A 17547-nucleotide genomic window follows, 5' to 3' on the forward strand; every position below is an offset into this window, starting at 1 on the left:
CCACGCTCATCCCTCGTGCAGGCAGCAGCTGCCTGCCAGCGGGGTCCCCCGATGAAGGCAGGGAGCCTTATCTTGGCCAGGCAGGACCAAGGCAACGTCTGCCCGACCCTTGGGGGGTCTGGGACGGACCCGGCCGCGGTGGGTGGGCGGGCAGCAGCCCCCCGGCACGGCAGATTGCAGGGCCCGCATTAGCTACCCCCACCGGCTTTGTAGATTAAAGAATTATGAACTCCTGAAGTTTTGCAATATTAATGATTGTAGCCATCTGTTAATCTGGCAGCCAGCAACAAGCTGTTTGTTTTTTGTTTTTTTTTTTTACTTTGCTTAGTCCAGTTATTAAAACTGAGTATTTTTGGTTTGGCAGGTAGCTGGAGGAGCGCGACTCCTTTTTGTCCCATGGTGGCTGTGCAATGACTCGCATCCCTCTCCTTACGGCTGTCCCGGTGTAATTCCGAGGGCAGGAGGAGAAGAACTGCCCAGGCAGGAGCTGGCCCATGGGCTGGGAAGGGCAATGTGACAAATGCAGCCTGGTGCTACGCTGCGCACAACCCAGGGATGCTGGCTGGGGGTAAGGGACCGCACCAGCGACGAGCCGCCAGCCCCCACCACCTTGCAAAGCCGTCCCTCAGAAGCATGGGGTCTGCCCTCGGCACCGGCTGCTAATTATGGCTCTCTTTGGGATGGTATTTTAGATAACTCAGTTCTCTGGTGCGCACTCCAAAGGGATAAACTCATTTAGCAGGTTAATTAGTGTCCTTGGTAGAAACGGTATCAGCGGTCTCCCAGCCTGCTGAGCAGACGAGGTTGGGAAGCGGAACGCAGGCAGAAGCAGCGTGTTTGGGGATGGCCCCGGCTCTGCTGGCACCGTGGCCGTGAACTCAGGCCCTGGCAGTTGTATCGTACACATCCACCCTTGCCCACGGGGTGAAGGGTAAAGCTGCCCACTTCATGTTCTCTGTTCAGATCCAGAACGATCTCAGCCGCATTGTCCAAGCTTACCGTGTTGGGATGTGCATCACCATTCTCCCCTTGAACAGAGCTGGAAGAGCCACACAGATTTACCGGCAGCACTGGCTGGGGGGTTGTTTATTTGTTCTCAATATAACATTTACGAACTGCCCCCTCTCTGGCCTGTAAACAATTAGTTTATTAGCAATGTATTTCAGAAACCCTATCCATAATCAATGGTGATGCACACACTCAAAACAGCTGACCAAAACCCAGCGGCTCCTTGGCCCAAAGGTACATTACGCTCATGGGCTGGATAATAGCAGTCCTGTTCCAGACTTTAAGAACGTCAGACAATTTCACCATTTTCAGATGAAATTTTATTTTTGATGCAGACACTTACTTGCAAATGTTCTATTTATTGTTTGGCAGTGTCAGCTGTACACACACACTTGCTAAAACAGCAGAGTTCTGTTTGCTAAAATGCAGTATTTGGATGAGACAGCTCTAGGTGCCCATTTTCCTCTCCAAACTACACATTTCAATTTTTAATAAGCTCTGTTCATCTCAATTATACCTGGAGCAAAGCAGACGAGATCAGCCTTCAGTTTACTTCTGGGGTTATACTAGTCATAGTCTCAGGGTACCAGGAAGAAGTTTTCCACTGTGGTTGACTGTAATGACTATACCTGTCTATCCAACCCATGCCCAAAGACAAGTGCAGATCTTCAGAGAAAGTCTTTTTCTCATACATAAAAGATTATATCATTATCTATAGTATAATGCTCACTATAAGGGCTGCTATAATTCATTAAAATTCAGAAGCAGATAAATAATGAATAGATATGCTATTTACTTACAGTAAATAAGCAGTTCCTAGCCTTTCCTTGTGATGGTAAATCCAGGCTCGAAGGGGTAACCTGCCCTCACCTGCACCCTCTCCCTCCTGCGCCAGGTCCTGCACAGGGCACCGAACAGGGTGACATCGAAGTCTACGCCCAGTCCAAGTTCAGTCAGATATTAGGGCTCAGCTGGTTTTGCTGTTGTCATTTTACACCCACAGCAAAGCGACAAAGCACAATGTAACACCCTATTGTTAGTATGCCCAAGGACTAACAAAATTTGGAGAGTTCAGAACAGGAGCCTTCAAGGCAGTCGGCTGTCCAGCCTCTCTGCATTGCTGGGAGAGCACCCAGAGAGCATCACAGGCCAGACTGCAGGTTGAGAAAGGAAAGCTCTGACAAAAGGCAAAGCAGAGAACACAGATACAGCACCTATGAAGATTAGTGGCCGCAGCTTCCTTCCCCCTCTTTTTTTCTCCCCCTCAGCCATAACAGGGACCTTCCACTACTCAGGTAGATGAGGTGAGAAAGATCACATCAGGAACATGCAAGAAACACCTCTCTTGGAAACCAGGATGAAACACCACAGTGCGTCTTTAGGAGCACAGACCAGAACAAGACACCATGTGGCCAGCCCTGCCAACAATCAGGAGAACCAGATTCCCAAGTATCAGGGGACTTCACTGACCTCTGCTTGCCCTGGCTGATCTTGGACAGCGCGAGATAAAGGTACAGCAACCCTTAAAAAAAAAAAACAACCCCAAAAAACCAAACCCCACAAAAAACCCCACAGACACACCAAACCAAAAACCCCACAAAAAAACTAAAACAGAACTGACAACATAACAACAGAATTTACTTAACATTGTATTGATTTAGATACCTGTACACTTTTGTAGAAAACTTGAATAATAGCATAGCTTATTTAGGATAACAAAAGCTGCAAAAGCCACTGAAAGCCTTAAATGTGCAAAATACAGTTCCTCACATATTAAGATTCTTTTTCCCCTGACTGCCAAACCAATGCAGACAGGTATTGTTGTGGGGCAAAAAAAAGAGAAAGAGTATAAACCAGGCTAGAAATATTTCTCTATTTCTACCTCCACAGTTCAGAAGTGAACTCTGAAACTTACCACTATAATAAAGATTTGAGAAACCCAGAGCCATCAGCACCAGTCTAACAGTTACCCACTGCAGAAAATAAAAACAAAGCCCCACAACTGGAAGACCCTGAAAACTAGAGTTTTTTTATTTACAAACAAACCAAGCTATTTACTGCATTAGGCCTTCCTGAATCTGGTTTCTTGAAGCAAGTAAGAAAGCTTCAGTTAATGTCCTTCAGCCTCAAGAGTGGTTTATTTTTTAGAATTAAACACTAAATAAAAGAGGGTGCGCAAACAGTATTTTAATGCATACTGTTGTACACCTGTGGAGAGGCACTCTTCCTTTTTTAAAAAACATTAGCGCTCTCAGCAGTTTTTCTGCTGCAGACATCTTGCCCACAGCACAGCTGTGCAACACAACAGAAGTAAAGACTTGCGGTGCTTTCTACTTCATCTGTGTTTCTCTCCCCTCATTACTCCCACCCTCCTCATCAGCATCTCTCTGTATACTGGCTTTAAAAAAACAAAAACTTAAACCTGCCACTTCTTTAAAATTAAACTGCTTAATACAGGGACCTACAAGAAAGGAAATTTCCCAAACACGTCTGCTGAAATACAGCCACTGTTCACCACCTTAACCTAGGAGCTCATTTCTGGATTTGTCTGAAGTCAGTTTTTAGCTGAATGTTTTTGGAGATGACAACCAAAGCAGAACACAGGGGACTCCAGGAAGAGATTTCTCAGATTAAGACAAATTGGAAAATATTCCTGAAGATTTTGCCAAATTATAGTTTTTCAAAAATGTTTATGAACTTCGAGACTTCATGATGAGCTGCAGTGCCAAGGGGCAGGTGCCTTAATCCCTGGGCAGAGAAAAAAAAAATTAGTTGGTATACTTCAGTGATTTTTATAATAATTTTATAATAAATGACACTGACATATATTTGATACGTGATATATCAAATGATAGATTTAAATACCTATTTGATAAGTAATATAGTGTTCATTGATATGCTTTGTTGTTAAATTCTAAAATACAGAGATACTCACTGCATTGTGAAAGAAGTTGCAAAGATGCTTTGCCCATGGACACCTGAAAAACAGATAGAGATTCTTAATCCATTTTCTCATAGGGACAGACCTGCCCCCAGTCTCAGCCACTCTGAATTTTGCATTACTCAAAGCTTTAAAAGAAGGCTAATCCAACAATTCACTTTAACTACCAAATGGAGATGATTTCAGCAACAGATGTGCAGTAAAATAATTAAGACAAAGACAGACCATAAGAAACAGGATTTCATCAGATTCTCCTGGGTCACTGCTAGAGCATACTGTAAAGCCTCACAAAAAAAAAGAAGACAATGGAGTTGCAAATTTGTTAAATACACCTTAGCTCATGCATAACTGGCTGAAATGCAGTATTTTATTTTCTCAGCTACACACAGCAAAGGCTGGAGAGAAGAATCAGACAGAAGCATTTCACAAAGGTGGTCAACTTACATGTCCATGATTTCCACTTAAGACAGTTACTAAGAAGTGAATTCTCAACACTACTCTGCTGCCATCAGCTATGTGTGAATTAAAAGTGCCAGAGCAGGCAATTACTCTGCCTTCCGGTATACAACCACAGAGTCGATTAATTTTAAAACTATTATGTCAATACATTACAGTCCATCACTCTAAAGCCTCTAATGCTTCACTGCATAACACAGGAGAGCAAGGATTATACTTATAAACAGCTAGTGGTTTCAAAAGTGACACATCAGTGTTTTATTATAATTTGTAATCTAAATAAAGAACTCGGACTTTTTCAGAACTCTGTTTTCCCCACCCACTGAAGCTTTGTGCTGCTGTGGAGCAAGGGGTCTCTCTTCTTTTAAGAAGACAATAAGAACGGCAGGCACAAACCTAACGCTGTCCTCAGTTTGCATTGCAGTGCACATATGTTCCTGAATCTTTAGTTTTTGGTGGGGATCTACTTACTCCCTCACCACCACGTGAAGTATTCCTTACGTTTCTCATGAGTTTAAAAGAAACATTGACATCTGTACACCCATTGTATTCTTGCAGATACACAATAATACACATTGAGCTACTTTCAGCTATTTTCCCTAAATAAAGTTTTATGCAGTATTATGCTTCCTTAGAGTCCAGTAACTACTTTGCTGTAAGTCCTAATTAAGGTGTTTTGGTGGTTGTTGATGACAAAGATATTTAAGCGATAGAACTAGACTGTACCAGATGTAATCCTGATGACTAGTCAGGGTTGCCAAGAGCACATAACATGTTTTTCATAACACCGGGCACTGGGAAGCGAGAAGGCCATTTGGTTGCAACAGGTAACATAGAACAATTTCAAGTCTACCTAAACCATCATGTTCAGTATCTTTACCACTGCTAATAAGAGGGAAGAATAAAAAACAAGAATGAATTGTGAGTTGAGACTGTTAATTAGGAGAAAACTACCATCAGTGTTGCAACACATAATGATTTTCTCTTTGGCTATGATGAAGATTCACACTTACATATGCAGGTTCTCTGTAATAATATTCAGAGTGAACAGGCCAATGGATTGCATCTTCTTATGTCTGCAAGTCAGGAACAGGCAAAGGAATTCACCCACATACTGGGGACCAAGGTTTTGCCACCTAAGCAATACAAAACCAGGAAACAGAACACAGCTGTTCAGAGACAACTTTCCTATTGATTCCTAGCATCTTATTTGCATTCTTGACTTAACCAAAGCACAGGGCTACCTAGTTTCAAAGAGCTGAGGATTACATCTCTGCTAAACGTTACTGCTGCAGGACTGCTCTTCCTGTTGCCATGATCAGACACACTTCAGGGAGCAAGTGTTTACTCACAGTTTTAGCATTGTTGCTTTCTGACGATTTAGATCTCTTAAAATCAGGTTGACAGTGCCATGGAGAACATGTTCTTCATAGGAAAGATGGTCCAGTAACAGCCTCAGAGCCCAAAAGTTATTCTAGGAAGAGACAAAATAAGATCAGTGATTTAACCTAATTGCCAATCATTTCTCAAAAAACAGAATAAATTAGAGGTCACCAAAGCTAAAGGGGAACAAAACCAAATTAAATGTGTCTAAAATCTCTAAGTTGGTGTTACACATATTTTAAATATCATTTGCTTTAATCTCTTAGAACAGAAATCAATATCTAGGACTCACCCCAAAAGCCAGGGCTATCTCTAAGAAGGAAGTCAAGTATGGAAGATCACAAAAAAGCATCTGTTGTACTGCTTGCACTGCGAGAATAAGACAAGCCTCATGGTGCAACTACAGGAAGAGATACCAACAAGAAGACATATATTTAAAAGCTCACTTTCCCACTACTTGTATATCATATCCAGTCAAATCAGCACTAAGCTAACTACCATTCCAATCAGACAGGTTGGATGTCAAACATGACATCCACAAGAACCTTATGAAGACCAAAAGAAGGGGGAATAGTACTTCTATTTATATAGCATGTTTCACTTGGTGCTCTCAAAGTTCTCACAGAAACATGAAGTCTCACACCATCACAGAAGCAGAAGTAGAATTCAAGGGAAAAAAAAATTCTGGCAAGCTAAGTTTCCTCAAAAGAAGTAAAAAAGAATAAGATAGCTCCTTAGATGTATTGACTGTATTTAATATAGACTATATCTCAAGCCATCTTTAAACGTGTTTCACTATACTTGAAACCATCATTCAAAGCAAGTTTAGAAATTCTGAGCTACTGTCAAGTCTCAAGGGATAGTCTCTCATTTGAATCAAACAACACAAGATCACCCTGTGAGAAGTTAAGACAGAATCAATTATTACCAGCCCTCCCACTTTATAAATGCATAAATTTGGACAGTGATAAAGAAAGACTTGTCCTAGGTTGGAGATGGTATCAGACCAGAACAGACCCTAATAGTTTTCTTACCTTCAAATATCTGCTCTAGCATTTTGACAGTCCTAAGTCTTATGCCAATTCCCCCCCCAAAATCTTCAAGCCCCCTCTTAAAAGCTTTTCATAATAATCCAACTGTTTTCAATACTGCTGTATCTTCAAGCACAATTACACAAATGGTAAATTTCATTATTGCCATGTGCACACTTACATGAGGAGACAAAATAGCAGGTGGTAAAGAAACATTAATTTTTGACTTCAGTTCCTCCAAAAGGCCGCCACTGGCAGCGAGCACCCCCTGCAACAGAAGTAATGAGTCACAAGTAAAGGGGAAGGATGCCCAAACACTCTACAAACATCAGGGCCCAAGATAGTTCTTTGATGTGCTTTCACTTATTTTTTCAGCATTTTTACAGAGAAAGTTGACTGCTCAACATCATACTCAAGGAAAGATGAGGTTCTACAGCACTAACCAAACCATATCACATAACATCTTCATTTTAACCTACTCTGCTTAGCAGACAGCTATTTCTGTTCTTGTGAAGGAAATACTCAGATACTGACTCTTTAGGACTATCTGAACACATTTTTCTTAAAGTGCTTTCCTATCCATTTTGTTATCTGATCCATCTCAACGTTAAAAGCTATAGAATCAGTACCAGGCATCGAGCTGCAAGCAGAGTTAATCTGTTTACTGTTGCATTTAAGACTCCTGAATCACAACATTCTGCAAAGTGTTATATTGGGCACATACCACAAGAGTATTTGATGAGGCACTGTGTAGTTACCCTTATTATTTAGAAGGATGAGCCAATGCCCACATCAAATGAAGTCTTGTATAAAAGCAAGACGACAGATTTTCCCATTTCACAGTACTGTTTCAGTTACCTTTTGGAAGTCAAGCGGTGGCTCTTTCAGGGATAGGGGATGTAGGTGCCCACTTTTTTCCAGAAAATTGCTACTACCCAAGATCATGATGAGGGAACTCCAGCATTTAGGCTGAAAACATAGCAGAACATTTCTTTTACAAAGTCAAATCTGCACAGAGGTGTGAACTATTCAGGGAGAAAAGGGTTCTGATAGCAAATCCTTGCATTAGAGAAGTAACTGGACAAAACAGGTAATACACAGTAACACTCGATGAGCCACAGAAACACAGTTTTAATACAGACTCACATTCCTGTATAGTGACACATTGTTGTAAAGGAGTTTGAGCGCCTGCTTAACTAGAACACCATCTTTCAAGGGAGACCCTGCAAGAAGAAAAAATCCAAAACATATCTTATATTCCCTGAATAACTATAGTGTGAGCACAAACAAGATGTTAACTTAGTTACAGATATGTTTCTACAGAAACCTAACAAGAGACACAAACAAGTGTCTACAGCTATTTTATAGTATTTTGCAGGTTCTGAATAGAAAAACATCATCAACTGTAAAATGCTATCCTAGAAAGCTGCAAAGAACTGAATACAATTCAGACTAAGCCACCACACCAGGTGATCCACAATGAAGTCTTCATTAGGTACATCACACCACAGTACAGCGTGATACACACTGTCAATATCTCATTCAACTACTAGTAGAATTCTTAGAGGTACATCTCCAAAGTAAATCTTTCATTTCAGAATACACCTGGACAAGCAGCACACACCAAGACAGATGATCACAGTAATCAGTGGCTGAACTAATGACAGAAAGTAATATGCAGATTGTGAAACCCTTTTGATCAGGAAGCTTTTATTCTCAAGGTCAAGGCTGAGACATACCATAATGCTAAGTTACACACTGCCATTGGTAATACCGTGATGTAATAGAGAGCTTTGTATTTTCTTTTAATAGGTTGCTTTCAGCAAAACAACTTCACAGCTGACAAAACTAGCGTTTTGTGGGAAGCGTACTAAACAAATTCATGCTCAAATAGAAAGACATTCTTCCTGCTTAGTGTTATGTACCATGCTTTAGTCTGGACAATTTATAGTTGGGTTCAGAGTCCCTCGGAGTGTTACTAGATTTAATGAAAAAGTAAAAGCTGCAACTAAGCAGGGTCTAAACACATGTAAGCAAGAAATCACACTTGCCAACTGTAATCCAGGGCCCAGGCTCTAGCATATCCTTTCCAGTGGGGACACTGCCTGTTCTGAACATCTTCAGGTAGACCTCAAACTGAAAAGGTGTTATCCGGCAGGCAGTACAGCAGGCGAGGCTATTGACGGGAAACAACAGTGAATGCGCAGCATCGAGGAAGTCTCCAGTTTTACACAAGTAGAATGGGATTTTATCTCGAAGGTCTCTTAACCTGGAAAGAAGGAAGAAAGGACTATTTGATTTTCATTAACATGAAAGTTTACAATACATATGTAAAGATCTAATTATGCTTGACCACTAGTAAGTTACATCTGGTAAGGAGGAAGTTAATTGCAATGCAGCATTGCTTTCACTTCACAAACAGCTGCCAAAATCCTACTGCTTCCCATCTGCCAGTTTATTGCACATTGAAGAAACACAGACTGGGACAAAATCTTAAGGCAAAGAACCAAATAGGGAAAAAAAAGAAAAGGAAAAAAAGCCATTTACCCTTTGGTATCATTGCATTTCACAGCTCTCAGGTAGCGAACAACTTCTTTATAGCTGGGGAGAAAAAAAGAAGGTGAGTAGGAAGAGGAAGGAAGTGCAAAGCTATACATAGGTCAATCAAATATTTACTACAATTAATGAAGCAAAACAGTAGATCTTCCCACATAAGAGACATTGCACAATAGAATAAAATACAACTGGCAGAAAGAGACAGTTGGAAATAAATTTCAAGAAGCTATCCCCAGATTATCTCTGTACTCTGGCAAAATAAAGCAGGTTGCCTTTCAATTTAATTCTTTAAGTGGACTGTATTCTTTTGAATACAGACTTCTGAAGACCTACAGACCAGAATGCACCTTTTTTGCTGTCTTCCACCTAGTCAGCCTTTGACAAACAGAATTTGTTTTAAACATCAACATCTAAAACCTACTGGGTTTATGGAAACAAAAATTATCCACTTCAACACTCTTCTCTGGTCCTGAAGTGTTCAAAGGGCTCGATTCCTTTGAAAAACTTCAAAAAGCTGCTGGCCTTGTTGATAAAGTAGTAATGGGCATGAACAGCTTCAAACGTGTCTTTGTTTTGTATGTTTCCCCATTATACAAAGCTCCTGCAGATATATGGAAAACACTATACTGCAGTCAATACCATGCAAAATGTAAAGGTTGACTTCATAAAATGAAAAATCCAAACCAAGACCAAACCGATCTTACTTCTTTTTATCTACCAGTTTCTCCACTCGAGCCTCTATAACAGGGAGTGTTTCCCACAGAAATACTTTTCTTCCTTTCTGTGTTCTTTGACCAGTGACATTCTGGCCTTTTAAAACTGTAGTCAGTAATACATGGTCCCATGGCACAACGTTCAAGCTGGAAGTACAAAAATAAAGTAATTTTTAACCATGTTTTGTTTGTACACCACAATTTATTTCCCTTAAGAAAGATGAAGATTTACCAATAAAACATTTTGAGGTTTACAGCTCACTTCTGGGGAAAAAAAAAAAAGGAAAAAAAAAGAAAGAAAGAAAGAAAGAAAAAAGCTATATGGACAACAACTTAGCTATAGCATTGGACAACAACTTAGCCATAACATCAAACAACAACTTCTCCTGTAAGGACAGGACAAATACAAAGCAGCTAATACTGAAATCTTCCTATAAAATGCTCACACCTAACACTATCAGTGAAAGAACTAGTCTATATAGCAGTTTTGCAAATCAGGCGACTATATAAAAATATATTCTGTAAACAAAAAACAAAGAACATACCTATTTGAGAAGCCAAAACAGTGACATGGAAGCGAGATGGACTGAAAAAAATTAACAAACTTTTCATACAAATTTTTTGGAAAGTCACACAACACCAGCATCCTCTGAAGTTGTGTTGTGATCCTATGTTTTAAAAAGAAAAAAAAAAAAAAAAAAAAAAAGAAAAATAAAAACCTCTTAAAATTGGATGAATTACTACTAAGTTGTGGGGTTTTTTTTAATCCTATGGGAAACTATGGTGGGTTTTTTTTGTTAAGCATCAGACAGTTTGGATCTATATTTAGATTTGTGTTTTAAGATTTGCCATGAGTAATGGTATTGCTCTTTTATTATTATTTTTAAACACAAGTGAAACCAAGGTTCTGTGGTCTTAAGTTTTAAAACAAAGCTCCCCAGTGAGTATAGGTGAGAAACACTGCAGCAACATATGATGAACCCAATAGGCAACCTGATCAACCTGAGCTCCTGGCAGCTTCACAGCTAGTGAAACCATATTTGTCTTAACTGAAAACTGGAGATAACACACTGACACAAAGAAGAGTTTACTCTTTTAAAATTTGGGGGAAGGAGCCAAAAAAATTCTTCTTCCTGTTCTTTTAAAGTAAGAAATTAAAAAATTCAAGAATAGTAATTTAAAATGAAAACTGATACAGGATTTAGGTTATACCTGTCATTAGTTTCAAATAAGAGGTGAGAATATATAATTGTTTTCGAGTGCTCCTGAAAAAAGTTAATTCTTAATTCATTAACCTTCTGTTGCAAGTGAATTTCAGGTTAAAGGTGAAATATAAAGCTAAAATGAGAAATGAATTAAGCCAAGTGAGCTAGATGTCCTCATTCATCAGCCTCTGGGGGAACTTTACTATGTTACATCCCTGACTACTCCATCCCAGTGGAGTACTACAAGACTGCTGTTTTGATCTTTTAAGAGACACTATTTACTCTTTGGCTTAATAACCACAAGTAGCTACCTGACACCACCTTCTGGTCTGGCCTTACAGAACACTCCTAGACTACAGTCAAAAAGTAATCCATCTTCTTAGCTTAGAGTTCCCTACTGAGTTACTCTCCTTTGAGGCAACCAAGAAGGTTTTCAATGTTTATTTGGCTCTAAATAAGGCAGGTATTGTGCTTGTCCTTCGCAGAAAGGGACTAATATTAAACAGAGCTTCTAAAAATCCCAATTTGTAGTGTACAACTGCAGAATCTGATAGCACGCTGAAGTCCCTGCTCATTACGCTGACCAGTGCATGCTCTTGTTTATATTCTTCTGCCTGTCGCTACCCATCTACAGTCTACATGCAGACAGCAGCAGGCTATTCTTGCTCTGCTCAAACAATGCCTAAAACAGTACAGTGGAGGCTATGTTCCCTTATAAGGAGTTCCTGATGCTACAGAACTGTAAGATTATATATCTGTGCAAGTTTACTTTTGGCTTTTAAGAGCTAAAGCATTCACTATTTTTTCTTTATACCTTTGAATAAAAGTAATTTGAAATGCATTTTAAATGCCAGCAGAAAGTTTGCAGCCAGCAACCATCCCATTGCCATCTCGTCATATGATAAGTCTTACCTTTGCAACAGACAAGGGACAGCAAGCTTTAATGAATCAGTATGACCAAGGTTCTGCCAGCTTCTAAGAGAGGAAGAAAAAAGCACTAATTAATGTTTGGCTTGTTTTCCTGCCTTTTCTTTTTCTCTATACTCAACTGTTTAAGGAAACACTTTTTTCTTAAGAAGCATTGGGAGCTATCATGCTAATAAAAACTATTCCAAACAGAAAAAAACAAGTGCTCAAAGCGTAAAAAACATTCCAGAATTAACACTGTTTTACAGCAGTACCTAACCCACCCCTGACCCAAGCAGCATAAAGCAGTACCAAATCTTCTAACCTGCTATATTGGACCTTTGCGGGCACATCTTTGCTTTTACAGGGCCCCTGAAGGGCTGTATATCATCATCCCATGAGAGGGCCAAACCACATCCCATGTAACTACAGTGAATGCTGCAGGACTCATAACAAGCGTACAAAGAGAGACCTACCCAAATAACGCATCCAGCCTGCTCCTTGCAAACCTTGACAGTTCCTCAGAAAGAATTGCAGAGGAGCTGCTGTTTCTGGCCTGTTGAACCAACCCAGACCATGTTTACTTCTCCTTTATAAAAAGCCTTGAATTTAAGCCCCAAAATATTTAGGTTTTGCAAACCAAAGCTCTGGGACCTTGCTCAGGCTAGACAGTAATCAAGCATGAAACAGCCGTGATATAAACAAGAAAGTAACCAGCACAAGTAGTAAAGACTAAAGTATTTAAAGTCTGTTTTTATTTATTTATTATGCAGCCCTCCCAGCTGACAGGTCAGCCTCTAGACTTATGGGAGGCATCTAAAACTTATTGCCCAAGGAACATCACATCCTCCCTTCCTTCCAGGTCAGAAGCAGATGTTTCTTCACATAGTGCAACTTGTGCACTCTCCACTCAGGAAAGCTCCCCTGTCCCTGTACCTTCTCCTGGGGAATTAACTCCACCTGCCATCATCTGCTGCCTCTCACCCTCTCTCCTCCCAGTTCCCATCTCAAATACCTTCCTCTTCTTGGAGATCATCTCCCCCCTCATCACTCAATCCCACTTAACTGCTTCCTCTCACATCCAACCTTTAACCTTCTCCTTTCCCCCAAATCCCTCCCCGTAACCAATCTCATTTCTCCCTCTGGTGTACTTATTTTTCTCTCTCAGTGCTGCAGCCAAGGCTGTGATCTTTACACTGTCCTTACCCTTAATAAATGGAAAAGCAGAACTCTCTCACTTAGCCTCCCCCTTTTCAGAAGCAAACAAAGATCATTCACTAGATGTGGAACTGGATACTTACAAAGCAGGGTCTTTATGGAGTGCTATCTCTTTAGCTGCTCCCAGAAACATGACAGCAGCAGCTTTAGGACTCTCTCTTTCTGCCTGATTTAAAAATCTTGTTACCAGCGCAAAAACTCCAGAATACCTAAGAAAGTTAAGTGATCTATAAGATAAAGCGTCTCCAATGATGTACTTCGTAAACAAATGGCAATTATGACCATTCTACAGTTTGAGAGCAAACTGACTTGCCTTTCCTTGAAAAGCATCTATAACATAGTGAAAAGGTGTTTGCACAACCATTACTTTAAGCATTTCAAAGGCACATACCATCGAGTAAAAGCTGAACCCCATTCTAAAAAACAAATTAGTAAAAATACAGGCTTCAATTTCATGCTTTCCCAGGTTGTAGCTCACTGGCCAAGTAAATTCTCTCAACTATGTTTCTGCTATATCAGGTGCCATGATTCTGATTATCACTTGACTAAAGGAAATCAAACCTGCGCTGACCAGTTTGTACTGCTAGTAGCTAAGTTCTGTTGCCGCTTACTTGTATACAATCTCCATGTTGCGTGATCTGCAGATATTGCATTGCCCAGGAGGCAATTTTGGGAGGCAAAAGCATTCATGTTGTGTGGGAGGCATTCTTTCTCCAACCAGATACTTATTATATTCCACGGAAAGCTCCTGGATAAATTTTATTAGAAGACTTCCTAAGAGAGCAGACAGATGTGAAACCATTAGTGCATTTTTTTAATTTTTTTTTTCAAAGCCAAAAGAAACAGAAAGACAATCATAAGTACGCCATGTAAAATATTTAGCAAGTTACTTGCACCCTATCTTTTCGGCCAGGAAAACTTTGTTGCTTCTTCCGGAGGGAGGAAAGCAGGAAAGTACATAAGCTGGGACGTCTGCAGACCTGTGTCTGATCTGAGTATGGCCCAGAAAGAGAGTAGCAACAGTAAGCTGCTACCTGAAAAATTCACCAAGCCTTTGCAAGAAGAGTTGTAGACCAGACAAGATGTCCAACAAGTCACAGACTAAGCAGCCACAGATCTCTTGGGACAGTATGAGAGCATAACGCTTACCACCATGCCGAAGGTCTGCATCTATATCTGTGAGGTCCAAATTGAACATTACAAGAACACCAGCCAAGGCAAAGTCACGCTGGTCCTTCCAGAACTTGCTTTTGTTGTGTGCATTGCAGTGACAGAGGGAAGGGGTTGTCCAATTCTGGCACTATTTCATAAAACATGAAAAGCAAGGTAAGTGCTTTTTTTTTTTCCTCTCCAGTTGAGCAAATTAAAAGTTGGTTTCTCTCTCTGACGGGAAGACTACAATTCATTTTGTCCTTTACGCAGCTAGAAAAAGCCACAGTGAAGTATTCTGACAGTCAGGGCAAGAGGCCAATATGGCAATACCTCAATACTATGTCTTAAAAAGAAGAAAAAAATCCCCAAACCCACAGTAATTTACCCTCATTCCTGAATACCTTATAGAGACACTTTGGGCTGGCACCCTCCCCATTGTAAATTAGTAACAGGGCACTGTCTTTGCATGTTCACCCCAACTTTGTTCACAGTTCAAAATTTTCTGAATTCTAAGAAAAACCCAAACAAACTCCACATGCCCAACAACTCCCCACCTGCTCCTTAGAATAGGAAAAACTAGAAGTTTGACATTTGCCTAGCGCAGTGAGAAGCAGTCTGATTAAGTAACACATTGTGTGCCTAAGACAAACAGGTGGTACATTTGCTTAAACCAAGTGAATGTCTAATCCAACAACTGGCTGGACTACTAGAAATAAACCCAGACAGCGACCACATTTTTAGTAGCATTGTGAAGTAACAGATACCTCTCCTCATTTAGGAGAGGAATGGTTAAAATAATGAGATTTCATGTATAATTTATTCTTTTAGTGTTTCTTAAAGAGTGATTTCTTTTAAGGAGACTGTTGAGTAATTTAGGTTACTCAAAGTTATGTGTTTCTTGATTATGGCTCTTCTTACCTCAGAAGCTAGCTTATCACAAATGTAGCAGTAGCACTGATTACAAATATCAGCATTTTTCCCAAGGGGTGAGCATGTATCACATTCCATTCGCCTACAGAGTTGAAAAACAGGATGTTATTTATGAAACAAGTTACATGCTTCTCCAACTCTACTTCTGCCTTCAGGTGTTAAAAAGCTAACAAGGTTACTTGACAAGACGGACTAAATGTGGAAAATGAACCCCCGCTATTAACTTCCACATCACCGAACATACTCAAACGGGTGTATTGTACAGTCGTATCTTGCATGAGGCATCACTTTAGCTTGTTTACAGAAAGTAACCATTAGTTCGCATTCCTCATCCACAACTTCTTCAGATTTCTCCTCTTCCAGGGCAGACTTCTCTGTAGAAAAGAGAATATGCAGTGTCAATCAGTATAAAGGTAACTACAACTTCATTACAAATTCAACCAGCTATTGACATTTATTTCTTAAAAACACTATAAGGCACGAATTCTCACAAGATTTCACATGGTGCCAATAAGAATGGTACACTGGCCCGGGACAAAAAAACTTCCACGCACTGTCAAAACAGAGGTAACTTAACCAAAAAGGATCCAGCTGACATTGAAAAGGCCTAGTCTCAGCTAGGTTTGTAATATTTTGAAACTACACAGCAGCAGTCTTTAAAGTAACTAGTGCCATCAAAGAAATCCCAAACATCATGAAATAATGGCAGTTCCTCCTGGCTTTATTTATTTTTGAAGTAGTTAGTTTTCCTAGCAGCAGAAAGACACATTTCAAGCATATCACACAATATTTTACCTCAGTTTATTTCAGAAGTTCTTTACAGAACTTCATTGACAACAGCAGCACAGTACTTACCCAATGGGTCTACTAACAGAACTGAATTCCCAAGCGTGCTCTCAGCTTCATCATCACTGATCAGGATTATGCTCTGCTCTTTCTCTTCTCTTTTCGATGGCCCCATGGTTATTGAACTCCAAAGGAAAGGAACTACTTGGCAGCAGATAGGACACAAAGATAGTTCACGCTTTGAAGGTCTTTTCCTCAAGAAGGGAAGAAACAGACTTCTCCAAGACCCAAACTATTCATCTATATTGAGTAAGTTACAGTAGGGACAGAAACATAGGGCAGTCAGCAGCTCAAAAAACATTGCAGTTTCCAGCCAGAGCCGACAGAACTCTAAAAACAAGGGGGTGGGAATAGGAGAGGGAAAAAAAAAAAAAAGAAAATAAGGATGAGAGCTGGCATTCCTTTGGTGGGACCGCCCTTGAAAGAACTATCTAATGCTAACAACTTCTGGTACTCACAATACCTTAGCCGTCGCTGCCTGCTCGAGGCACCAGAGATCCCCAGCACAGACCCGCCTGCTCCCTCCCTCTCCTCCTCCCAGCTCCCCACCCTCAAACGGGCGCACCCCAAATCACCCCGCCTGCCCCCGCCAATACCCCCCCTCGTCCCTGACGCAACAATCTCCTGCCCCCTCCCCTCCCCCACCGTCCCAACAGCCCCCCAAACCACCTGGATTCTCCCCCTCCCCACTCCAAGCCCCACAAACCCCCTCACCCCCCCCCCCCCAACTGCCTCCTTCCCCCCCCGCCTCCCGCTGGGCCCAAACCCACTCCCCAACCAACCGCCTCCCCCCCCCACCCGCTTCCCCTCGCCCTTCAACCCCCTCCCACCACAACCCACCCCCCCCCGCCAAGCGCTTCCCCTCACCATAGGGCTCCCCCGGCCCCGCTTGCCCGAACCACTCCCGCCACGGCCGAACAGCTCAACCCCGCCACTCTTTGAAGGAACAAGCGCTTCCGGGGCAGCGACCCCGGAAGGGGTCCGCGCGGTGACGCTACCCCGCTCTATTTCCGCCCTAGCTGCCGAGTGGCGGGGGAGGCCGCCATATTAAGTGAGGGCAGGGGGCTGCGGAGGAGGCCGCCATATTTAGTGAGGGCAGGGGCTGCGGGCCTCACGCCTGCGGGGCCTGGTGCGGGCTCGGCTCCTTCAACGGCGGGGCTCCCACGGTGTTTAAATAAACCCTTCGTCCTCCCCAGGCTGTA

The 17547-nt window shown here is 41.4% G+C and overlaps 1 protein-coding gene across 5 annotated transcripts; it reads right to left on the reverse strand.

The window, feature by feature from the left end:
- Positions 1-1303: 1303 nt before the first annotated feature.
- Positions 1304-17308, reverse strand: LOC142045258 (uncharacterized). Of its 5 annotated transcripts, XM_075058556.1 has the most exons (20): positions 17213-17308; positions 16355-16675; positions 15744-15873; positions 15488-15581; positions 14567-14717; positions 14029-14191; positions 13501-13626; positions 12206-12268; positions 10634-10756; positions 10080-10235; positions 9367-9420; positions 8871-9088; positions 7966-8042; positions 7678-7788; positions 7001-7087; positions 6081-6188; positions 5758-5879; positions 5419-5541; positions 3944-3986; positions 1304-3756 (listed from the first exon to the last, which is right to left on the reverse strand). In XM_075058556.1, exons 2-20 carry the CDS (start codon positions 16458-16460, stop codon positions 3679-3681), a joined length of 2133 nt encoding a protein of 710 aa, XP_074914657.1. In that variant the 5' UTR covers positions 16461-16675; positions 17213-17308; the 3' UTR covers positions 1304-3678. The 5 variants fall into 5 exon arrangements, with proteins under 5 accessions (XP_074914657.1, XP_074914660.1, XP_074914659.1 ...); XM_075058559.1 differs by lacking the exon at positions 13501-13626; XM_075058558.1 differs by lacking the exon at positions 10634-10756.
- Positions 17309-17547: the final 239 nt, after the last annotated feature.

This window comes from Buteo buteo, chromosome 27, assembly GCF_964188355.1.
Source record: "Buteo buteo chromosome 27, bButBut1.hap1.1, whole genome shotgun sequence".
Taxonomy (NCBI): Eukaryota; Metazoa; Chordata; class Aves; order Accipitriformes; family Accipitridae; genus Buteo; species Buteo buteo.

What these genes read in the sequence shown, in the direction of transcription:
- LOC142045258 (XM_075058556.1), bottom strand. Translation starts at nt 16,460, where the DNA reads ATGGGGCCATCGAAAAGAGAAGAGAAAGAGCAGAGCATAATCCTGATC. An exon ending in TGTACAATACACCCGTTTGA is followed by an intron (nt 15,582 to 15,743) that starts GTATGTTCGGTG and finishes TCAACTCTGTAG; the next exon opens with GCGAATGGAATGTGATACAT. An exon ending in CTGCTATTTTGTCTCCTCAT is followed by an intron (nt 6,189 to 7,000) that starts GTAAGTGTGCAC and finishes CTCTTCCTGTAG; the next exon opens with TTGCACCATGAGGCTTGTCT.